The following is a 19,833-nucleotide window of genomic DNA, read 5'->3' on the forward strand; positions in this document are numbered from 1 at the left end:
TAAGAATTAGTATTGTACCACTTTTAGTAATAGTGTGAGGTATTGCCTAGTGTTAATAAACATTATCGATCTCATTAAAGCCTTGTCATTACCAGGACTTACACAACAAACTTGCCCTGTTTGAACTGTGAACCATGGAACTGTTAATCAGGGATGCAGCATTGAGATTAAAATCAGATCAGCAATCATGTTATTGAATGGAGTTGGGAAGACATGTTGAGGTTGTATAGGACATTGGTGAGCCCTCTTCTGGAATACTGTGTCCAGTTCTGGTCGCCCTGTTACATTAAGGATATTATTAATCTGGATAGGGTCTGGAAGAGGTTTACCAGGAAGTTGCTGGGTATGGAAGGCTTGAATTATAAAGAAAAGCTGGATAGGCTGGGACTTTTTTTTTACTGCAGCGTAGGTGGTTGAGAGGTAACCTGATAGAAGTTTATAAATTAATGAGAGGTAAGATAGAGTTAATGGTAGTTGATTTTTCCCTAGATTGGGGATTTCAAGACTAGAGGGCACATTTTTAAAAAGTGAGAGGAGAGAGATTTAAAAAAGACATGAGGGTAAATGTTTAACACAGAGGGTGGTGCACAGGTGGAATGAACTTCCTGAGGAAGTGGTCGATGCAAGTACCATTACAACATTTGAAATATATTTGGACAGATACATGAATAGGAAAGGCTTGGAGGGATACGGGCCAGAAACAGGCAGGTGGGGTTGGTTTAATTTGGGATTATGTTCGGCATGGACTGGTTGGATCGAAGTGTTTGTTTCTGAGCTGTATGACTTTATGAATGGCAGGGCAGGCTTGAAGAGGTGAGTGGCCAACTCTTGTTCCTTGTTTATATGCACCTTCTATCTCCTAAGACTGCAGCAATGCTGTCAGTTCAAATTAACACTAGCCCAGAAACCAGTGTTTTGGTACTCTTCTGTTTACTTGCCAGCCTCAGACTAATCCATTTAAGTATTTGGCAAGCTGAAATGGGTCTTACATATGGAGCTCTGTGATTTCCACCAATATCAGTAAAGCAGTGGACAAACAGTTTAAGTGCTATCTATAATCTGTTTGTGAACCGTGGGCACCTTGAGGCTTGAACAATGAAGTAGCAATCACTATCAGCGACTTTATAAGCAAGGTGGCATTATATAATTGAAGTCATTCCTATCACCATGCTTTCCCAAAGGTTTAATACTACATTGACTTGTTCTCAAACTAATATGTAATACAGTATGTAGTACTGTATGGTCTGGGGACCACTTTCCGCACTAGATTCTCAATATTGTCTTAAAACCTTTCAACTTCAACATTAAGAGTGAATGAACAGTCAGAGTCACTTTGGGAGCTCTTGAATTTTAGCTGCATCGCATGGTCCTTTAAGCAGGATGCTTGCAGGATTCCTGGCCAAACCACAGTACAAAAGTTACAAGACTGGTGTTCCAGAAGACCTAACATAAAAAAAAATTCTTCCTAGTGGCTTCCCCAAATAAGTCCCTGCAGTTCTACATTTGGTTTTGTAGTCAATTGAACAACACCATGCTTGGGGAACTTAACAACAGTGGCACGGGTGTCATGAGATTCATTGGTTCCCATTATCTGAGTAAATGTCATACATGCATATGACTTTCATTCTTTGTATTAATTAATTGTTGATATGTTTGATGCAGTATTACATTTTTACAAATCAAAGTTTAACTTTACTGGTCTACTAACAATTGACTATATCATAATCCTGAAAGTCTGCAATTTTTGTACAATTACAGACTATAATTTCTTGCCTTCCTGACTACAGAGGGCTTTATGGATATAGCAACATGGATGGCTTGGGACAGATTTATTAAAAGCAGAAAGAAAAATAAGAAAAGATTTAAAAACTTTTAAGGTCAGATTCCTAAATGTTATTTGAACCTTTGTCGTATTACTGTTATTGCTACAGTTTTCTACTTTTGATTCTGGCACAAATTTGGTTGGTAAAGCACTAAAAATAATTGCATGATGTTTCATTAATGAGTGATGCCGTAGATTCAATTCTGCTCGATTCTCTCAGTTCCTGCTCTTAAGCACAGTGTAATGGGTCAGAGCTAAATGGAGAGCCAAGCACTTCCTATACGGAAGGAAGGTCAATTAGAAAAATAATGATGTGGTGGCCACATGGTCTATGATATTAATAGAGAACGCTTGCCTAGAATTGGTGAATGAACTAGGTGACCAGAAAATGGGGAAAACTTATAGAAGGATGCCATTCAGCCAATCAAGGCAGAGGTAGCTTTGACTCTGTTTATGTTTTGATGAAACAGTCTGAACAAAAACATGTTACCACGGGTAATGAATACACAAAAGACCTTGTTTGATATCTGTTAATTTTAGTTTACAGTTAAAAATCTAGATATTACGTGAGGATCGAGTCCAAATGTTAAGGTCTCCACAGTATTGTCCTCTACAGGATGTAGCTGATATGGTGATATTCACTAAATTAACTCAAAAATAAAAACTTATTGTTGGTGAACATTAGTCAAGACAAACTGTTCTATAATCATGGTTTGTATAAGTAATGGAACAAAGTTAGTCTTAACTTCTTGAAAGTCTCAATTCCCACCCCAAAACAGCACATTTCTCATCATCCAGTTCTAATTAATGTTATGGAAAATTTCAAACAATGACCAATCAGTAATTTATTTTGAAGTCCTAGTGATCAAAATTGAAGAGATGTTTTTTACCAGAAGAGATAGTTGATAAGAATATAAAATGCAGCCTATTGTAGGCTACGAGTTAGACTGTTATCAGTCAATATTCATTTTGCAGTTAAATTCCCATATAGGCAAATCAGCATGCACCATAATTAATAAGTTGTTCTTTTACTGTCTAATAGGAATACTTCTTGACCACTTAACTACAGTAGGGACAAACTACTAAAAATAATGTTGGATTTTACTTTATATATATGTTTGTTTGTAATAGATGCCAAACTGTTTGTATACTTTTTGTTAGTTTACAGATTGAAGACATTAGTATCTAATCAATACTACAACACTCGCCTATTTCAAGACTTAGTGATCAATGAATGAGCTTTACAACCGTGTTAAATGTTCAATCAGACTCTGCTCTTCCTTTGATTTCTCTATACCATCGATGATATAGTCTCGTTTTACAATCCTCCCCACTGCAGCACTGCCATCTTCTCCACATGAATCTTCTTTGGTTTTGTCTCGCTTTGTTTTCTTTTGCAATCTTGCAGCTTCCTCAAAGGTCTGGGCTAGAGGTCTCCCGAGAGTTTCCGGTAGCAACAACGTTAACAAGCCAGTCAGAAAGGACATAATTCCCACAATCAACTACCGCAAAGGGAGAAATAATATATCAGTACTGTTCAAATGTTTCCTGTTAAGTTTGTAACGTATCTTAAATATTAAATTCACTATCATCATACTTGCAAGTATTGTCCTTGTTACATTGATCATTTTTAAAAGAATGTTAAACTATTAATAATAACGGCTCAATTAGGAAAATATCAAAGCTCCACACGCCAGCAGCACTGCAAGTTGATATTCTACACCATCATTACCAAACTTTGGAAGTCCAGTCAGCATGCTACAGTGATTCTTTCCAATTAACCAAGAAAACTGCACTGTTACATACTCTCTCCAACTTATATAATCAGGCAAAAGGAGTAATATTGAATCTATGTTCACCTCTGAAGATAATCACACAAAACAAAAACTCCATCTCAAAATATCGGTCCAAGCTTGTTCAAAACTGACCAGCTGCATTCCATAGATTACGCTTATATAGTAACAACCATGATTTTATATGGGAAGGTCTATTATAATTACTCACATAGGAAATGGCAATGGAAAATGGTGACTTAAAAAATAATAAAAGAGGGCTCATATGGCACAATGGTAGTGACTCTGTGCCTTAAAGTCCAGTTTCAAGTCTCACCTGCCCCAGAGATGTTGATTTTTATTTTCTTAAGGAAGTGACAGCAACATGGCAATAGGATATTTGGCTTTGTCAGCCCAAATTCACACAGCATGAGTTTAAATATATTAATGCAAATCATTTCTATTCAAATGGCAAGGACAGTCCAGTTTGCATAATTGGTGGTGTACTGGACAGTGAAGAAAATTATCCCAGATTATCTCAATGAGACCTTGACCAGATGGGCCAATGGGCCAAGGTGTGGCCAATGGTGTTTAATTTTAATATGTGAGGTGCTGCATTGTGGCAAGGCAAACTAGGGCAGGACTTATACAATTAATAGTATGGCCCTAGGGAGAGTTGCCAAACACAGAGACCCAGGGATGCAGGTGTATAGTTCCTTGAAAGTGAAATTGTAGGTAGACAGGGTGGTGAAGAAGGCATCTGGCATGCTTGTCTTCGTTGGTCAGAACATTGAGTATAGGAGTTGGGATGTAATGTTGCAGCTGTACAGGACATTGGTGAGGCCACAGAAAAAAAATTTATGAGGATGTTGCTGGGACTGGATGGTTGAGCTATAGGGAGGGGCTGAATAGGCTGGGGCTTTCTTCCCTGGAGCATTGGAGACTGAGGGGTGACCTTATAGAGGTTTATAAAATCATAACGATATGGGCCTGGGAATAGTCAAGGTCTTTTTCCCAGGTAGGGAAGTCCAAAATTAGAGGGCATAGGTTTAAGGTGAGAAGAGTAAAAATGACCCAAGGAGTAGTTTTTCACACAGAAGGTGGTGCGCTTTTTGGAATGAGCTGCTAGAGGAAGTGGTGGAGCTGGCCCAAATACAGCATTTAAAAGGCATCTGGATGGGTATATAAATAGGAAGGGTTTAGAGGAAAATGGGGCATATACTGGCAAATGGGACTCGGTCAGATTAGGATGTGTGGTCAGCATGGATGAATTGGACCAAAGGGTATGTTTCCGTGCTGCATGACTCAATGGCTCAAATCCATTGTATGTAGCTAACCTTTAATTAGGAATCTCATTACCTGTGGTAGAAAGATCCACACGGATGACAGGAGAACACAAAAAGGTGCCACTGTACTTCCAACACGAGCTATCATACTTCCAGTACCAACAGCCAATGAACTGAAAGGAAAGATTTTTCAACTTACTCAGTAGTTTTTATTAAACATAGACTTAGTAAACAAAGCATTTGGAGTTCACGCAGCTTTGATAATGGCAGTTGGACAGAAATTTTGACTCAAGCCAAATTTGGCTTGGTTATCTTAGCAGGTTATCAATGGGATCTGGAATATCCAGTCCAGTTGTGAACTTGGGAGAACTCCTCAGAATTAGGCATGACATGCCATTATTGTGGTCTCTACTTGAATGTGCAATCACTGTGCCTCTGAACTGGCATTGTTCACCCATTTCCCATCTGGACAGACATTCAGCAAAAAAGCTGTTACTGAATCATAATTCACTTCTAATTGACATAAAATGTGCACGTTACCCTAATTCCAGAGGACCAAATGCCGCTCTTCCATCAGAGAGAAAACCGACAATGACTTTAACCTGATGGTCATTTGTATGAACCCATGCTGTTGACATCACACTGCTCTGTAAACCAACAATCCAGCCAACTGAGGGTCGTTGGCTCAATTCCCATCACCAGTTTGAGGTTACCATGAAGGACTTTCCTTCTCAATCTCTCCCCTCGCCTGAGGTCTGGAGACCTTCGGGTTAAATCCCCACCAGTTGCTTCTCTCTTATGAGAGCAGCCTGTACGGTCTAGTAAGACTATGGTGACACAACAACATTTATATGAGACAGAGATGAAGAGAATTTTTACTTCATAGAGGATTCAGCTTTGCAACTCTCTTTTCAAAAGGCAATGGAACCAGAATCCTTGAACACTTTTAAGGTGGAGGGACATACATATAAGCAGGGGGACGAAAGGTAAATGGAGATTGGCGTGAATAATACTGGTGTAATAAGATCAGCCATGATCTTATTCAATAAAGGAGAAGATCTAAGGGGCAGAATGGCCTATGCTATCTAATTTGTATGTTCATATATATATTCTGAAATTAGATGTAATGTCATGTTCCTCTTGTGAGTAAGGTGTTAGAGTCAATCATGAAAAGGTCACATTTAGACACATAGAAAAATTCAAAGTAATCAGGAAGAATGGGTGGCACGGTGGCTCAGTGGTTAGCACTGCAGCCTCACAGCACCAGAGTCCCAGGTTTGATTCCAGCCTCGGGCGACTGTGTGGAGTTGGCACATTCTCCCTGCGTCTGCATGGGTTTCCTCCGGGTGCTCCGATTTCCTCCCATAGTCCAAAGATGTGCAGGTTAGGTAAATTGGCCATGCTAAAATTGCCCATCGTGTTAGGTGCATTAGTCAGAGGGAAATGGGACTGGGTGGGTCGGTGTGGACTTGTTGGGCCAAAGAGCCTGTTTACACACTGTAGGGAATCTAATCTAATCAATATGAAACCTTTTTGTGAAAGGACCATCATATTTAACCAATTTATTGAAGCTTTTTGAAGGGATAACATAAACTGTGGACAAATGACAGCCTTTTGTCAATGGATTTCCATAATGTATTTGACAAGGTGCCACATGAAAGGTTATTGTGAGATGTAAATGCACCTCATATAGGGGTAGCATACGACTAGCTGGCTGGTAAAAATTAGAGAATATGCATAAGTAAATCTTTTTCTGATTTGCAGTATGTGAAGTCCTGCAGGGGCCTCAGGCTTTCGCAATTTACATCAAAGACTTAGTTGAAAGCAATGAAATCATGGTAGCTTTATTTGCAGATGACACAAATAAAGCTGTAAGGTATACAGTGAAGAGGACTTTAGAACGTTGTAGACCAACATCGAGAAGTTGAGTGAAGTAAGCAAAAATTGTTCAGATGGAGTATAATGTGGGAAAACGTGAAATTGTTCACTTTGGCAGGAAGAATAATAAAGCAGTGTTATTTAGACAGAGAATGATTACAGAATCATAAGGTGTGAATGTGTTCTAGTGCATGAGTTATAAAATGTTAATATACAAATCCAGCAAATAATCAAGGGGGCTAATGGAATGCTATCCTTTACTACAAGAGAAACTGAAAAGTAAGAATGTTCTGCTTCAGTCATACTTATTCTTTGTTGGTGAGACCACATCTTAAATATGGTGTATAATTTTGGTGTTCTTACTAAGGAAAGATGTAAATGCATTAGAGGTGTTTCAGAGGAGGCTTACTGAATGGTATGTGGAATAAGTGCGTTGTCATAGAAGGATGGACAAACTGGGCTTGTTTTCACTGACATTTAACAGTGAGGCATATTTTGATTGAAATATACATAATCCTGAATGATCTTGACAAAGTGGAACTGGAAAACTTGCTTCTTCTTAGGGTAAGTTCAGAGCTAGAGGCTCTGTTTCAAAATTAGGGGTCACCTTTCTTGAACAGAGTTGAGGAGATTTTTTTTCTCTCAGTGGGTCATGTAACTTTGATCTCTGTCTGAATGAGCAGTGGAGATTAATATTTTTAAGGTGGAAGGTAGATGGAGTTTTGTTAGGCTGGGAAATCAAAGGTTATCAGGAGGAGATGGAAATGTGGAATTCAATCACAAATGGATCAGCTGTGATTTTCTTGAAAATGCAGCAGGCCTAAGGGGCTAAATGGCCACGTTCTGCTCCTAACTCATCTATTTGTCTGCAAGGTGTTCTTCAATGAGCACATGAATCTCAGTCACCTGCCTACAGACTTGCAACACTGGTTCACTGATGTCTCAAGTTAGCTCCACTTTTAGCAATAGATCACGTACTGAGGGTTTAACCTGTATTGCCATTCCGGCCTCTTGTTCCTCTCCTCATGCACGGGGCTCTGCCTTACCTGTGGATGATACTGCCCCTCATTGTCAGCAGACTCAAAATCCTGAAAGTTGTGCTCCCATTACCAGCTGTTGCCTTTCTAGTGCTCAGCTGGACTGCCAGGAATGGTTGTAAGCCTTCCCTCTCCTCTCTGTCCCCATGATGTCAGTCAGGTGGCATGAGAGTGTGTTTTGACCACTCTTTCTATGACCTGTGCTCCCTGATGGATGGGTAGGCCATTGGGGAGTTCCTCCCCAAGCCATGCTGCCTTTCATGGAAGCACTTCCATTTCAGAATGGGTTAGAACCATTAGAAATGCAAGGACTGTAATGTCCAACATAGATAGCCATCAGAACTAAAACATCATCTCTACATTATACAGTTTATCAGTTTTGATTTCTGAACAAATGATTGAATGACTATTAAAAACAGTTTGCATTCCACTAAAGCTTTTAACATGGCTTTTGGCATGATAAATAGTGTAGCTTCATACAATATATTTTTACATACAACTGTACTTGTAGTGTGAAATAACCCAAAGCAGTTGTAGTCCAGTTTGTGCCACTCACCGTATTATAGTTGGGTACAGCTCAGCGGTGTACAGGTAAATCAATCCAAATGCCACAGCTATTGCAAACTTTCCAATCATGCTCAGAGTGATTGACAGGGCCTTAATGTCCTAGATGAAAGGAAGAAGAAATACTCAATATGACTTCCCCAAAACATTTCACCCTGAAATTATTTTCTATTCTGGTAACTTCCACATCTTGCCCATGCTACATCAGGTCAGATAAATATTCACAAATGAGGAGGAGATTCCTCTGTTTCAAAGCCAGAACACCAATGTCAACATCCAGGGTCAGATTCACTGTTCTCCTGGAAAACTGCACGGAGAGAAAAGTAAGTTCAGAACAAAAAAATACATTAGGCATGGATATGATTGAGGGTGAGTAAAATTATTACACTTTTAGTATGGATGTGAACGTTTCATTAGAACTCATTTGTCAGTCAAATGAAGATGGACTTTAGTTCAGGTTTATGTTAGCAAGCAAGAACAGAGATAAAGAGAAGCCTTAAAAAATGCTGAAGCTATGAATCAATTCCAGAAAGTTGAACTGAATAATTCAGCTTGACACTGGTGAGTGAATGGGGAAAATTTGTTAGTGGGAGTTTGTGACCTAAAATTGATCATCCTAATGTTAGTTCTAAGCTAAAAAGAAACAGGCAAACACAGTGTTGAATTTCTCTTCGTCTAATTGCTGCTTTCTGTCAAAATTAAAAGTTTAAGTCCCAGAATATCTTGAGGATACAAAATTTCTTGGAAGCTCACCTGGGGAGTCACCATGCTGAGAAAACATGCCACACCAGTCAGGAACAGGGACGGTGCTAAAGTATTCCTTCTTCCCAATCTGTCCATCACAAAACAAGCAACAATGTAGGAAGGAATTTCCACTGCACCTGTCAATGGATACACAGTCATAATATTGCATCTGGTGAGAACTGGAGCTCTCCAATAAGTCCACATAAAGTTTTTGTTTGGAATAAATTCTCTGTCTCCACCTTTCTTGATCTGCCTGTCTCACGTGATACTCTGAGATTGATGACAATATTCTAGATTAATTCTTTCCTGTGGAAATGTCCTGAAGTAGTTAAGGTTTGTTAACTTGTAAAAAGGATCGCACAGCCACACATTTAGAGCAATGGCGAAGATTGTTCAGTCATTAATTTTGAATTCAAACACTGATTCATACAAATTTATCAATTATGTTCAAATAAATAATGTGTTAATGAATTTATTTTGGAGCTGAGACGGTTGATATTCACAAACACATAATAAGTATTTTTTTTTTGCTAAAGAGAGCCAAGATGGCGGCGACCCAGCAAGTCTATAGTGCTCCTCCCAAGACTTGGGTAAGGTGGGTCACCCACCCCCACCACACTCACCAAATCATTCATAATAGCTGTTTAATTTAATTAGTTGCTTAGTATTACATTTAAACAATCTAATATTTAATAAAAATGACCAACGGGAAGGGAGCCCACAGCTCTCAGCAAGCAGGAACCCCTCTCCCACCCTCTCCAGCTGCAGCTGAGGTGTCCACAGCCGCCCCAGGGGACTTACCTACAGTGACAAGCCTTGTGGAAATGATCTCCAAACTGGATGCGAAGATCGACGCTTTTATTGAAGAATCCCAAAATCGATGGGACTCACTCTTGGCCGCGCTGCAGAAGCATGACCGAGACATCCAGGAAATCGAGCGCCGAGTTGGAGGGGTGGAGTTAAAGGCCGCGACCTCCGAAAATACAGCGCAATCGGCCGTGGATCAGGTCTGGACTCTCGAACAGCGAGTCCGGACCTTAGAGAATTACATTGACGACCTTGATAATCGAGGTCGTCGAAAAAATATTCGTTTGCTGGGCCTTCCCGAACGGGAAGAGGAAGGCCAGCTTACAGCATTCCTCGAGCAGTGGCTGCCACAGCTTTTAAATCTGGAAGCTGGATCAGGTCGGGTAGGGGTGGAATGGGCCTACCGGGTCGCAATACGCGGGCCCGGCTCGAACCAGCGCCCACGCCCGGTCATGTTCCGGCTGCAGAGCTATAGGGAGAGGAATCCCGCACGAATAGGGGTTTTATTACATTTGATGTTAACACATTCCGAGCATGTAGGAGACTTAATATACACTCTGGTTAGTTGTAGGTTAGATTAGTAGACAGTTGAGTTTTGTTTTTTTTTTCTTTTTCGGTATTTTTTCTTTTGTTAAATTTTGGCTATTGTATATTTGATTTAATTGTATATCAATGTTTGTATTTGAGAGCTTTGTTTCTTTTTGTAAACTTGTAAAAATGTTAAATCTCTAATAAAAATATTTATTAAAAAAAAGAGAGCCAGTTTTGTTAATTACTTGATGCCAAGACAAATGTTTGTACAAAAAATTCTGATAGAGGGGGTTATAAATGAATCATGAGTAACAGAGAGAAGGCAATGGCCTTCTTAGTTTATTTATCCAGAGACCCAGGTAATGTCTTCAGGATCTGGGTTTGAGTCTACCACCATAAATGGCAGAATTGAGTTCAATAAAAAACTCTGGAATTAAGAGTCTAATGATGACCATGAAATCATTACTGATTGTTGAAAACACTCATCTGGTTCACTCCTGACTGTGTGGAAGGAAACTGCTGTCCTTCCCTGACAGATATGTGACTCTAAACCCACAGCTATGTTGTTGACACTTAATTGCTGTCTGGGCAATTATGGATTAGAAATAAATTCTGTCCTGGCCACACCCATGAATGAGTTTCAAAAAAAAGACCTTCCTTTCCTCAGCACAGATTCATAAGCTATTTTAAAGATATTTAAATTGTTTAGATCGACAAGAAAGCTGGAATGAAAGGAGTTACTGTGAACTGTTGTACGTAATGAAATGAAACAAGAAGCTGTACATTAGACAGTCAACAAATGCGACATATTTTATGAATTGTTTTAGTTCTGTGGTCCAGCTGTTAAGTTGCAAATGGAATTATGGCCTGTAAATGTAAAAATATATTGGGCTGAAGCTTACCAGAAATTGGCTAAGTGTAATTTTTATTGAGTCTGATTTCTCATGCTATTGCCCAGTTTTGCCTTATTAATCATGTACCATGGCCCTATGGTTCCCCACTCATCCAGTTCTCACTTTAAGTGCAAGTTCCAGGAATCCTGGACTGGTGCAATGTTGATAGCCAGCTCTGCATCTGGTCAAATATTGACAGACTAGAGTTGTCCTTCACCCTGAACATGACAGACAGCAACTATCAAACCAACCACTCTCAGGGCCCATAGGTGGTACAGCTGACAATCCCACACATGCACAACTGCACATCCCTATCCTAGTCACTGTTAAATCCAACACCAGGTCACATAGGTGATCTAACCTTAGCTACGTCCCAATGTTACAGCCTTCTCTAAATCACTGCTACTCTTTCGCCAATGCCCACTCTAGCTTTGTTGCTATATCATTGCTTAATATATATCCGTCACATACAGAGAAGACTTCAAATGCTTTCAAAGATTAAATTTTATTCACCAACAGCAACAGTGAACAAAGAAACAGAAGCTGCATTTGTTTCTGGGAACAAAAATGATTTGCTTTCCTGTTAAGCACCAATGAATTTACAGTTAATGAATGACCACTGCACCCAGCACTCATCTACTGGAATGAGTGTCAGTTCAGTTTCGATCTTAGTGCCTGACACTGTCGCAATTTCTCATGGAGAAGGTGACTTTCCTCTTCTCAATGTTCTCATCTTTCTCCTCAGAAGACTGCTCTTGCTCTCCCAGCTCTTCACCATCCCTTATAGCTCCCCTTAAGCTGCTGCATTTTTGCAGAGCACAGCATGCTAGGATTATGTGTGGTGCATTCTGCCCAGACTGTACTGCAAGGGCAGTATTGTATCTTTACTCTGCCTCAGTCAAGTGGTTACATTATGGAGTCATCAGCTATGTTCACAGAGAGAGCATCAGTGACCATCCTCATAAGATATCGTGCCTCGCAAATGCAGTAGAAATTTTAAAGTTCTCCAGGATATCGGCAGTGTGGCAGCTCCAAGGAAACTTGTTGCATACTTCTAAAGTGTTATAATGATGCTCACTGGTGACTTGATTGTTGATGGAATGGAACCTGAACTCAACTGTGTTACGATAGGGCCCTCGCAGTGCGGACTGTGCACAGTTTCTCGCTCCCTGTACCAGTGAGAAGCCTGTTGCTAAGTCCCAATCCTGGGCTGCCGGACTGACCTTGTCACAGGGAAATCAAATGGATTGGCATAATCTGACACAAATGGCATTGGTCACAGCCTTTATAAATTTGTGGATGGACAATTGAGAGATCCCATACAGGTTCACAGTGGCTCCTTGGTTTGATAAAAGTTCAACGCAGCTGTCACCTTGACAGCCACAGGGTAGGGCACTCACTGTTTCACATCACAGGTCCTGTTTCACAAGTTGGTGCAGTTCCGTGACAGTGTCCCAGAATATCCTTATCTGTGCTGACAATATATTCCCTGCTCATTCAGAGGCAATGCCATTGAGGACAAAGGATTCTGGGCCTCCATTACCTCCTGTTACCTCGAAGGAAACTCTAGTTGTGACCCCTCCATGTGCAAGCTGCTCAGTAACTCCTTGTAGGGTGCTGCTGGTCCTGGCTTAGGTTGCATATGTGTTGCTGTTCCATTTCTCTGTGCCTTTGTTGCACCACAGCAACAGAAACAATAACCCCTGCTGGGACTGGATCCATCAGTCACGCTTTCTATGACCCTGTGTGGAGAACCTAAGGTATAGAACAGGTCCTTAGCAATGTGGGTAGGCAGTATTCGCATCAAATAAGGTTATCACAAAATCCTCCATACACTGGGGCATGGAGCACTCTGACAAGCAAGATCATGGAATGTTTCCACATGGATCAACTTTTGACCTTATTCTGATAAGTGCAGCATCAGTTATGTCGCCAAGTGTTACATGAGGACTGAGATCTTGTGCTCACAGCCCCACATCACCCAAGAAAGGCATCATTGCATATAGGAGAGCATGTTGCAGAATACTCACAGTTCAAGGTGGTAGGAAGTCAATTCCAGATCACTGTGTATCCTCGGATATCTTCCATTTGCTCTGTGTTTCTCCTTCACAGAGATGACTATTGCTCGTGACCAGCCAGTAAACACTGGATGCATGATGCTGTGATAATAAATGTCTTCAACCTCCACTCTGCAAGTATATGGTCAGTGCAATATCCCCTTGAACACTTTCCCATTGCTCAGACAAATGAAACACTGACATTGCCCACTTTGAGAGAGGATGTATTTCTTTTCTATTCATGGATTTGTTTCATTTAGGATTTGAATGAGTATAAAACACAGCACAGGTCACACTTGGCATGGTGAGTCCCAGACTCAGCCTGGTAATCAAAGCTATGAGGCACAGCAAGACAAATTACTGTGGGCCTTTAAGTTGTGGCTGAAGGGGAAAAGTGTCAAAAGGCAACTCAAGAAAGGGGGCACAAAGTGATGGTGCAGTAAGAGAACATATAAGGCTCCCTGAACTGCTTCCTGGCTAAATCCATGAGATGGTAACTCATTCCTCTATGCAAAAAGTCCTTGCAGCACCATTACAGTGCAAGATGCCAGTGCACTCCAAAGTGAGGCACTGAAGTGCAGAATTGCATTGTAAGTGGATTAGAGATGTACAAGATGATGTGGTATCGGATGCCATGGTCCGTGGAGGTGAGGTACGAGCATGTCCCTGACCATGGCGGGAAGTTTTGGCATTTAGTTTCTATCTGGCAGATGGGAGCATTAGGTTAGATAGCTTTGTATTCACAGATTGCTGCCAGATTTGCTGAGCTTTTCCAGCAATTTTTGACACTGACCGAGGATTATTCTTTAATATATTGTTAGAATAAAATTTGATTGGCAAACCTGGAGTACTGTGCCAATAGTGTTTCTATATGATTTTACCAACTTACCACAGCATAAAAATACCATTTATCAGTTCTCAAGAAGAGCCATATCAGAGTCAAAACATGTACTTTTCTCTGTTCACACATGCTACAGACATGCCAAACTTCTCCAGCATTTTCTGTTTTATTGCATAACAAGTGTTTAAGAGCAGCAGAGGGTATTAGTGAACCAAATTAAGAGTGCAGAAAAGATTTACAAGTACGTTACAGGGACTGGATTATTTGAGGTTGGATAGGCTGGGAGTTTTTTCTCTGGAGGTAGGAGGTTGAGGGATGATCTTAAAGAGGTTTATAAGATCATGAGGGGCACAGATGATGTGAATAGCCAAGGTCTTTGTCCTAGTGTAGGGGTCAAAACTTAGAAGGTATAATTTTAAGATGAGAGAAGGAAGATTTAAAAGGGGCAACCATTTCACAGAAAGGATGGTCCATGTGTGGAATGAGCAGCCAGAGAAAGTGGTAGATGCAGGTATAGTTACAACAATTGAAAGAGTACATTTGGTCAGGTGCATGAATAGGAAAGGTTTAGAGGGATATGGGCCAAACGCCCCAATGGAACACGTTCAGTTTAAGAAACCTGGTCAGCATAGATGAGTTGGACTGAAGGCTCTGTTTCCGTGCTGTATGACTCTACATCATTAGGCTAGGTAGCTTTTTATATCAGATTTTTTTATTGAATTCATATTTCCCTACTAGCTACAATGAGACTTGGACTCATGGCCCCAGGACATTAGTCTGGAAACTGGATTACAAGACTATGATGCTATCATTACATCACCACTTCTCCTAATCTAGAAAACACAGTGGAAACACTGTGAATAATGTCTTTCTAAGAGTAAAGGATAAAAACTTCGTAAAGAAAACAAAATTGCTGGGATTTGGAAAACAGGGAAATGGACACATCATTCAAAGAACTAGCAGACAGGACTGCTGGACAGCCTTATTCTGTGCTGCATCATACTGTGTTTTATTATTATTTCAGCAGACCCTGACAAATATTATGCACAGATGCCACAAAGATGGTTGGGACATATTAGTCAAGATGGCAATTCTTCTAAACTTGGGATATAGGTGTGTGAGCAGTGGATTATAACGAACAAAGACAAAATGTCACAAATAACTCTGAGTGCTGATGTTGTCAATAGATGGCGAAGTGTTCCATTGCCCAGCATTCCAACACTTATACCAAATGAGCACAAGAAGAAAGATTATAGTCCAGTAGATGTAAGATGACACTGAAACCAGATTCCAGTCTCATTCTTGGTCTCTACTTTCACCGCAGTGGGATGAAATTGATATAAATGAAATGAGCTCTAATGATAGGGCCACATGCTCATGGTGTGTGGATGATAGTATAAATTTGTGTGGAATGAGTAATGAGGTTAAGTAACTTTGAGCATTTTGCATAAATGCGAGCGCTTGAGGCATAATATTTGAATGAACAATTACTTAGATTCTATTCTTAGCAAGTTTAGATCATAAATGTTCCAATCACAGGCAGAATGAGGGTAATATGCAAAGAGCAATCTGCTGATTGGTGCATAAAGAAACAAAACAAATTCCAGATGCTGGATCCAAATTAGATAAGCAGGAGGCTGGAAGAACACAGCAAGCCAGGCAGGTTTCCTCCACCTCTTTGGAAACTTCCAGCGCCCTGGCCCCCAGTGCTTTATCTTCACTACAGATGTGATGTCCTTATACATGTCCATTCCCCACAGGCCCTCCGCTTCTTCCTCTCCAACTGACCTATCCAGTCACTCTCCACCAATACCCTCCTCTGCCTCGCTAAATTAGTCCTCACCCTCAATAAATTTTCCTCCAACTCTTCCAATTTCCTCCATATCCAGGAGGTGGCATATGCCCTCACTACACCTGCCTCTTTGTTGGCTATGTTGAACAGTCCCACTTCAGTACATAAAAATGTGTTGCTGGAAAAACACAGCAAGTCAGGCAGCATCAAAGGAACAGGAGAATCGACGTTTCAGGCATAAGCCCTCCCACCACCAAACCATCATCTCCCAGACCATCCATAACCTCATCACCTCAGGGATCTCCCATCCACCGCCTCCAACCTCATAGTCCCACAACCCCGCACCGCCCATTTCTACCTCCTGCCCAAAATCTACAAACCTGACTGCCCCGGCCGACCCATTGTCTCAGCCTGCTCCTGCCCCACCGAACTCATCTCTGCATACCTTGACACGGTCCTGTCCCCCTTAGTCCAAGAACTCCCCACCTACGTTCGGGACACCACCCACGCCCTCCACCTCCTCCATGATTTTGCTTCCTCGGCCCCCAACGCCTTATCTTCACCATGGACATCCAGTCCCTGTACACCTCCATCCCCCATCACGAAGGCCTCAAAGCCCTCCGCTTCTTCCTTTCCCGCCGTACTAACCAGTACCCTTCCACTGACACCCTCCTTCGACTGACTGAACTGGTCCTCACTCTGAACAACTTCTCTTTCCAATCCTCCCACTTCCTCCAAACCAAAGGACTAGCCATGGGCACCCGCATGGGCCCCAGCTATGCCTGCCTCTTCGTTGGATATGTGGAACAGTCCATCTTACGCAGCCACACTGGCACCACCCCCCACCTTTTCCTCCGCAAGAGGGGCTTATGCCCAACACGTCAATTCTCCTGTTCCTTTGATGCTGCCTGACCTGCTTCGCTTTTCCAGCAACACATTTTTAAGCTCTGATCTCCAGCATCTGCAGTCCTCACTTTTTCCCATTTCAGTACATGCATGGGTACTGTTTCCAACTCTTCTGCCGTTACATTGATGACTGTATTGGTGCTGCATCCTGCATCCAGCCTGAACAGGAGCAGTTCATAGACTTTACCAACAACTTTCACCCGGCCGTTAAATACATTTGGCCCATCTCGGACACCTCCCTCCCCTCCCTTAACCTCTCTGTTTCCATCTCCAGCGACAGTTTACGGACTGACATTTACTATAGCTACCCGGACTACAGCTCCTCCCACCCCATATCCTGCAAAAACATTATCTCATTTTCCCAATTCCTCTGTCTCCATCGTATCTGCTCTGATGAGATATTCCAATCCCAAGAATTCCAGATGTCCATCTACTTTAAACAATGTACTTTCCCCTCTCTGTCATCGAGACAGCCCTCCACCGCTGCTCCTCCATTCCCCACTCCACTGCTCTGAACCGTCCACCCTCCAAACATAATGAAGACAGAGTCCCTCTTATCTTTACTTTCAACCCCACCAGCTCTGCATCCAACATATCATCCTTAAACACTTCTGCCAACTCCGACTAGATCCCCCCACCAAGAACAACTTTCCCTTCCCACCCCTCTCCACCTTCTGCAAGGACCATTTCCTTTGTCACTCCTTGGTTCATGCCATTCTCCCCACCAACTCCCCCCAGTACCTGCAAAACCTGCTAGCACACCACTCCCCTTCACCTCCACCCAGGGCCCCAACCACTCCAGCCAGGTGAGACAGAGGTTCACCTGCCTCTCTTCCAACCTGGTTTACTGTATCCAGTGCTCCCAATGTGGGCTTCTCTATATCGATGAAACCAAACATAAACAAAGGGCACATTCCGCTGAACATCTCAGCCGGGCCCGTAGAGGTCAGCCAGCCACTATCCATTTCAATTGCCTTGCCCATTCCCTCTCCGACATGTCCATCCTTGGTTTCCTCCACTGCCACCATGAATCAGACCACAAACTGGAGGAACAACACCTCATCTTCCACCTGGGCAACCTATAGCCCAGAAGACTCAAAATTAAGTTCTCCAATTTCAAATAACCTTCCCATCCATCCCCTGACTCCCTTTCCAGGCATGCTTCCTCCCCTCTATCCCTCCAACTGACCCTTCCCTCCAGCCATGAACCGGATTCATTCCTCTGATCGACCTCCCCCTACCCTCACCCCTATTCCTGAAGAAGGATTATACCCAAAATATCGATTGGTGCATAAATGCAAATGTAAATAAGTCATCAAACTGTGAAGGCTGCACATTCACAAGATCAGAAATAAAGCCCTTTTGGAAACCCTAAATAGCGTAACAACCCCCAGAACACGTGATGTGATGAGAGTAGAGAATTAATTGAAGCAAAGTTAACTAGTTGTGACATCTAACAATTTCTAACAGCTGTAAGAATCTGGTCATATCCTCGGACCGTCAAAAATGAGAACTATTTGTTATATCACTACTCCCTTTTAGAAAATCTTGCACATTTATGCTTCCAAATCCAACTTAGCTAGGAAGAGTGTTGAAAAATTATTACAGGACCAATGCATAGCAAAGCTGAATCATCCCGGTCTTGTGTTATTATAGATAATGTTGAAAATTGGTCTCTAGGTTGAATTCAGCACAAAACATTAAATATTGCATTAGGACTCTCAGTTATTGATATAGTACACCTGCAATCTTTGTTTAGTCATGCATTAAATGAAAGGCAGTAAATTCCCATATCCATCCATCGTTGCATTTATTATTCACATTTAAAGGTTAGGCAAGCAAGTTAATAACATACTTAACTAAAAATAAGCTGACAAGTTGAACCAGCTTAGTCACGATTAAAAAGGCTTTGCTTTCAAAACAGGAAAGAAAATTATAGCAACAATATTATAGGGTTGAAAACAAGAGGCATCTGAGAAAGAGGAAATTGTGGAAAGCAGATGAAAAACAAATCTACTTCCTGAAACATATCTGACAACTGTGTACAAAGACAGTTAAACACCGTGGCAAAGTAGCAAATTGAATGGGACTGCCAGTATCATTCATGGATGCTGAAGAGATGGAATTGCAGAGTTTCTGAATTCCTATTTTCTTCTGGGCAGATATTTCATGGGCAAGCTTTCCATATAAGACAGCAGCTTTAAGAGCAGGACTGAGCCTGTAGCAAGTAACTCAGCTCCCCAAGGCCTGTCCAGCATCTCCAAGACAGAAGTTAGTAGTGTGATGGAATACTCTTACCTGGATCTGCATTTATTTGGCCTAGAAGGTTGGCCTAGAATCCCTACAGTGTTGAAACAGGCCATTCGGTCCAACAAGTCCACACTGACCCTCCCAAGGGTAAGCCACCCAGACCCATTCCGCTCCCCTTTTATCTTATATTTACCCCTAACTAATGCACCTAACATACACATTCCTGAACACTACGGGTAATTTAGCATAACCTGCACATAAAATATTACAGCGCAGTACAGACCCTTCAGCCCTCGATGTTGCGTCAACCTGTTGAACCAATCTGAAGCCCATCTCGCCTACACTATTCCATTTCCCAATGACCATTTAAATGCCCTTGAAGCTGGCGAGTCTGTTGTTGCAGGTAGGGCGTTCCATACCCCATCTACTCTCTGAGTAAATAAACTACCTCTGACATCTGTCCTATATCTACCATCTCTCAATTTAAAGCTATGTCCCCTTGTGCTAGCTATCACCATCTGAGGAAAAAGGTTCTCACTATCCACCCTATCTAACCCTCTGATTATCTTATATGTCTCAATTAAGTCACCTGGCAACCTTCTTCTCTCTGTTCTATGTTCTTCTTCTATGTTCTATGTTCTATGTTCTAAAAA

General features: G+C 41.6%; 1 protein-coding gene across 3 annotated transcripts in view; it reads right to left on the bottom strand.

Annotated features, from left to right (window-relative positions):
• Positions 1 to 716: 716 nt before the first annotated feature.
• slc22a16 (solute carrier family 22 member 16) overlaps positions 717 to 19,833 on the bottom strand; it is a 100,903-nt gene continuing 81,786 nt past the window's right edge. For all 3 annotated transcript variants that reach the window (XM_043687133.1, XM_043687134.1, XM_043687135.1), the window contains exons 6-9: positions 9,113 to 9,240; positions 8,352 to 8,461; positions 4,954 to 5,053; positions 717 to 3,324 (exon numbers count right to left, since the gene is read on the bottom strand). In XM_043687133.1, coding sequence (XP_043543068.1) covers positions 3,064 to 3,324; positions 4,954 to 5,053; positions 8,352 to 8,461; positions 9,113 to 9,240 — 599 coding nt within the window. In that variant the 3' untranslated portion in view covers positions 717 to 3,063. The remainder of the gene's footprint in view (positions 3,325 to 4,953; positions 5,054 to 8,351; positions 8,462 to 9,112; positions 9,241 to 19,833) is intronic.

Source organism: Chiloscyllium plagiosum, chromosome 3, assembly GCF_004010195.1.
Source record: "Chiloscyllium plagiosum isolate BGI_BamShark_2017 chromosome 3, ASM401019v2, whole genome shotgun sequence".
Classification (NCBI taxonomy): domain Eukaryota; kingdom Metazoa; phylum Chordata; class Chondrichthyes; order Orectolobiformes; family Hemiscylliidae; genus Chiloscyllium; species Chiloscyllium plagiosum.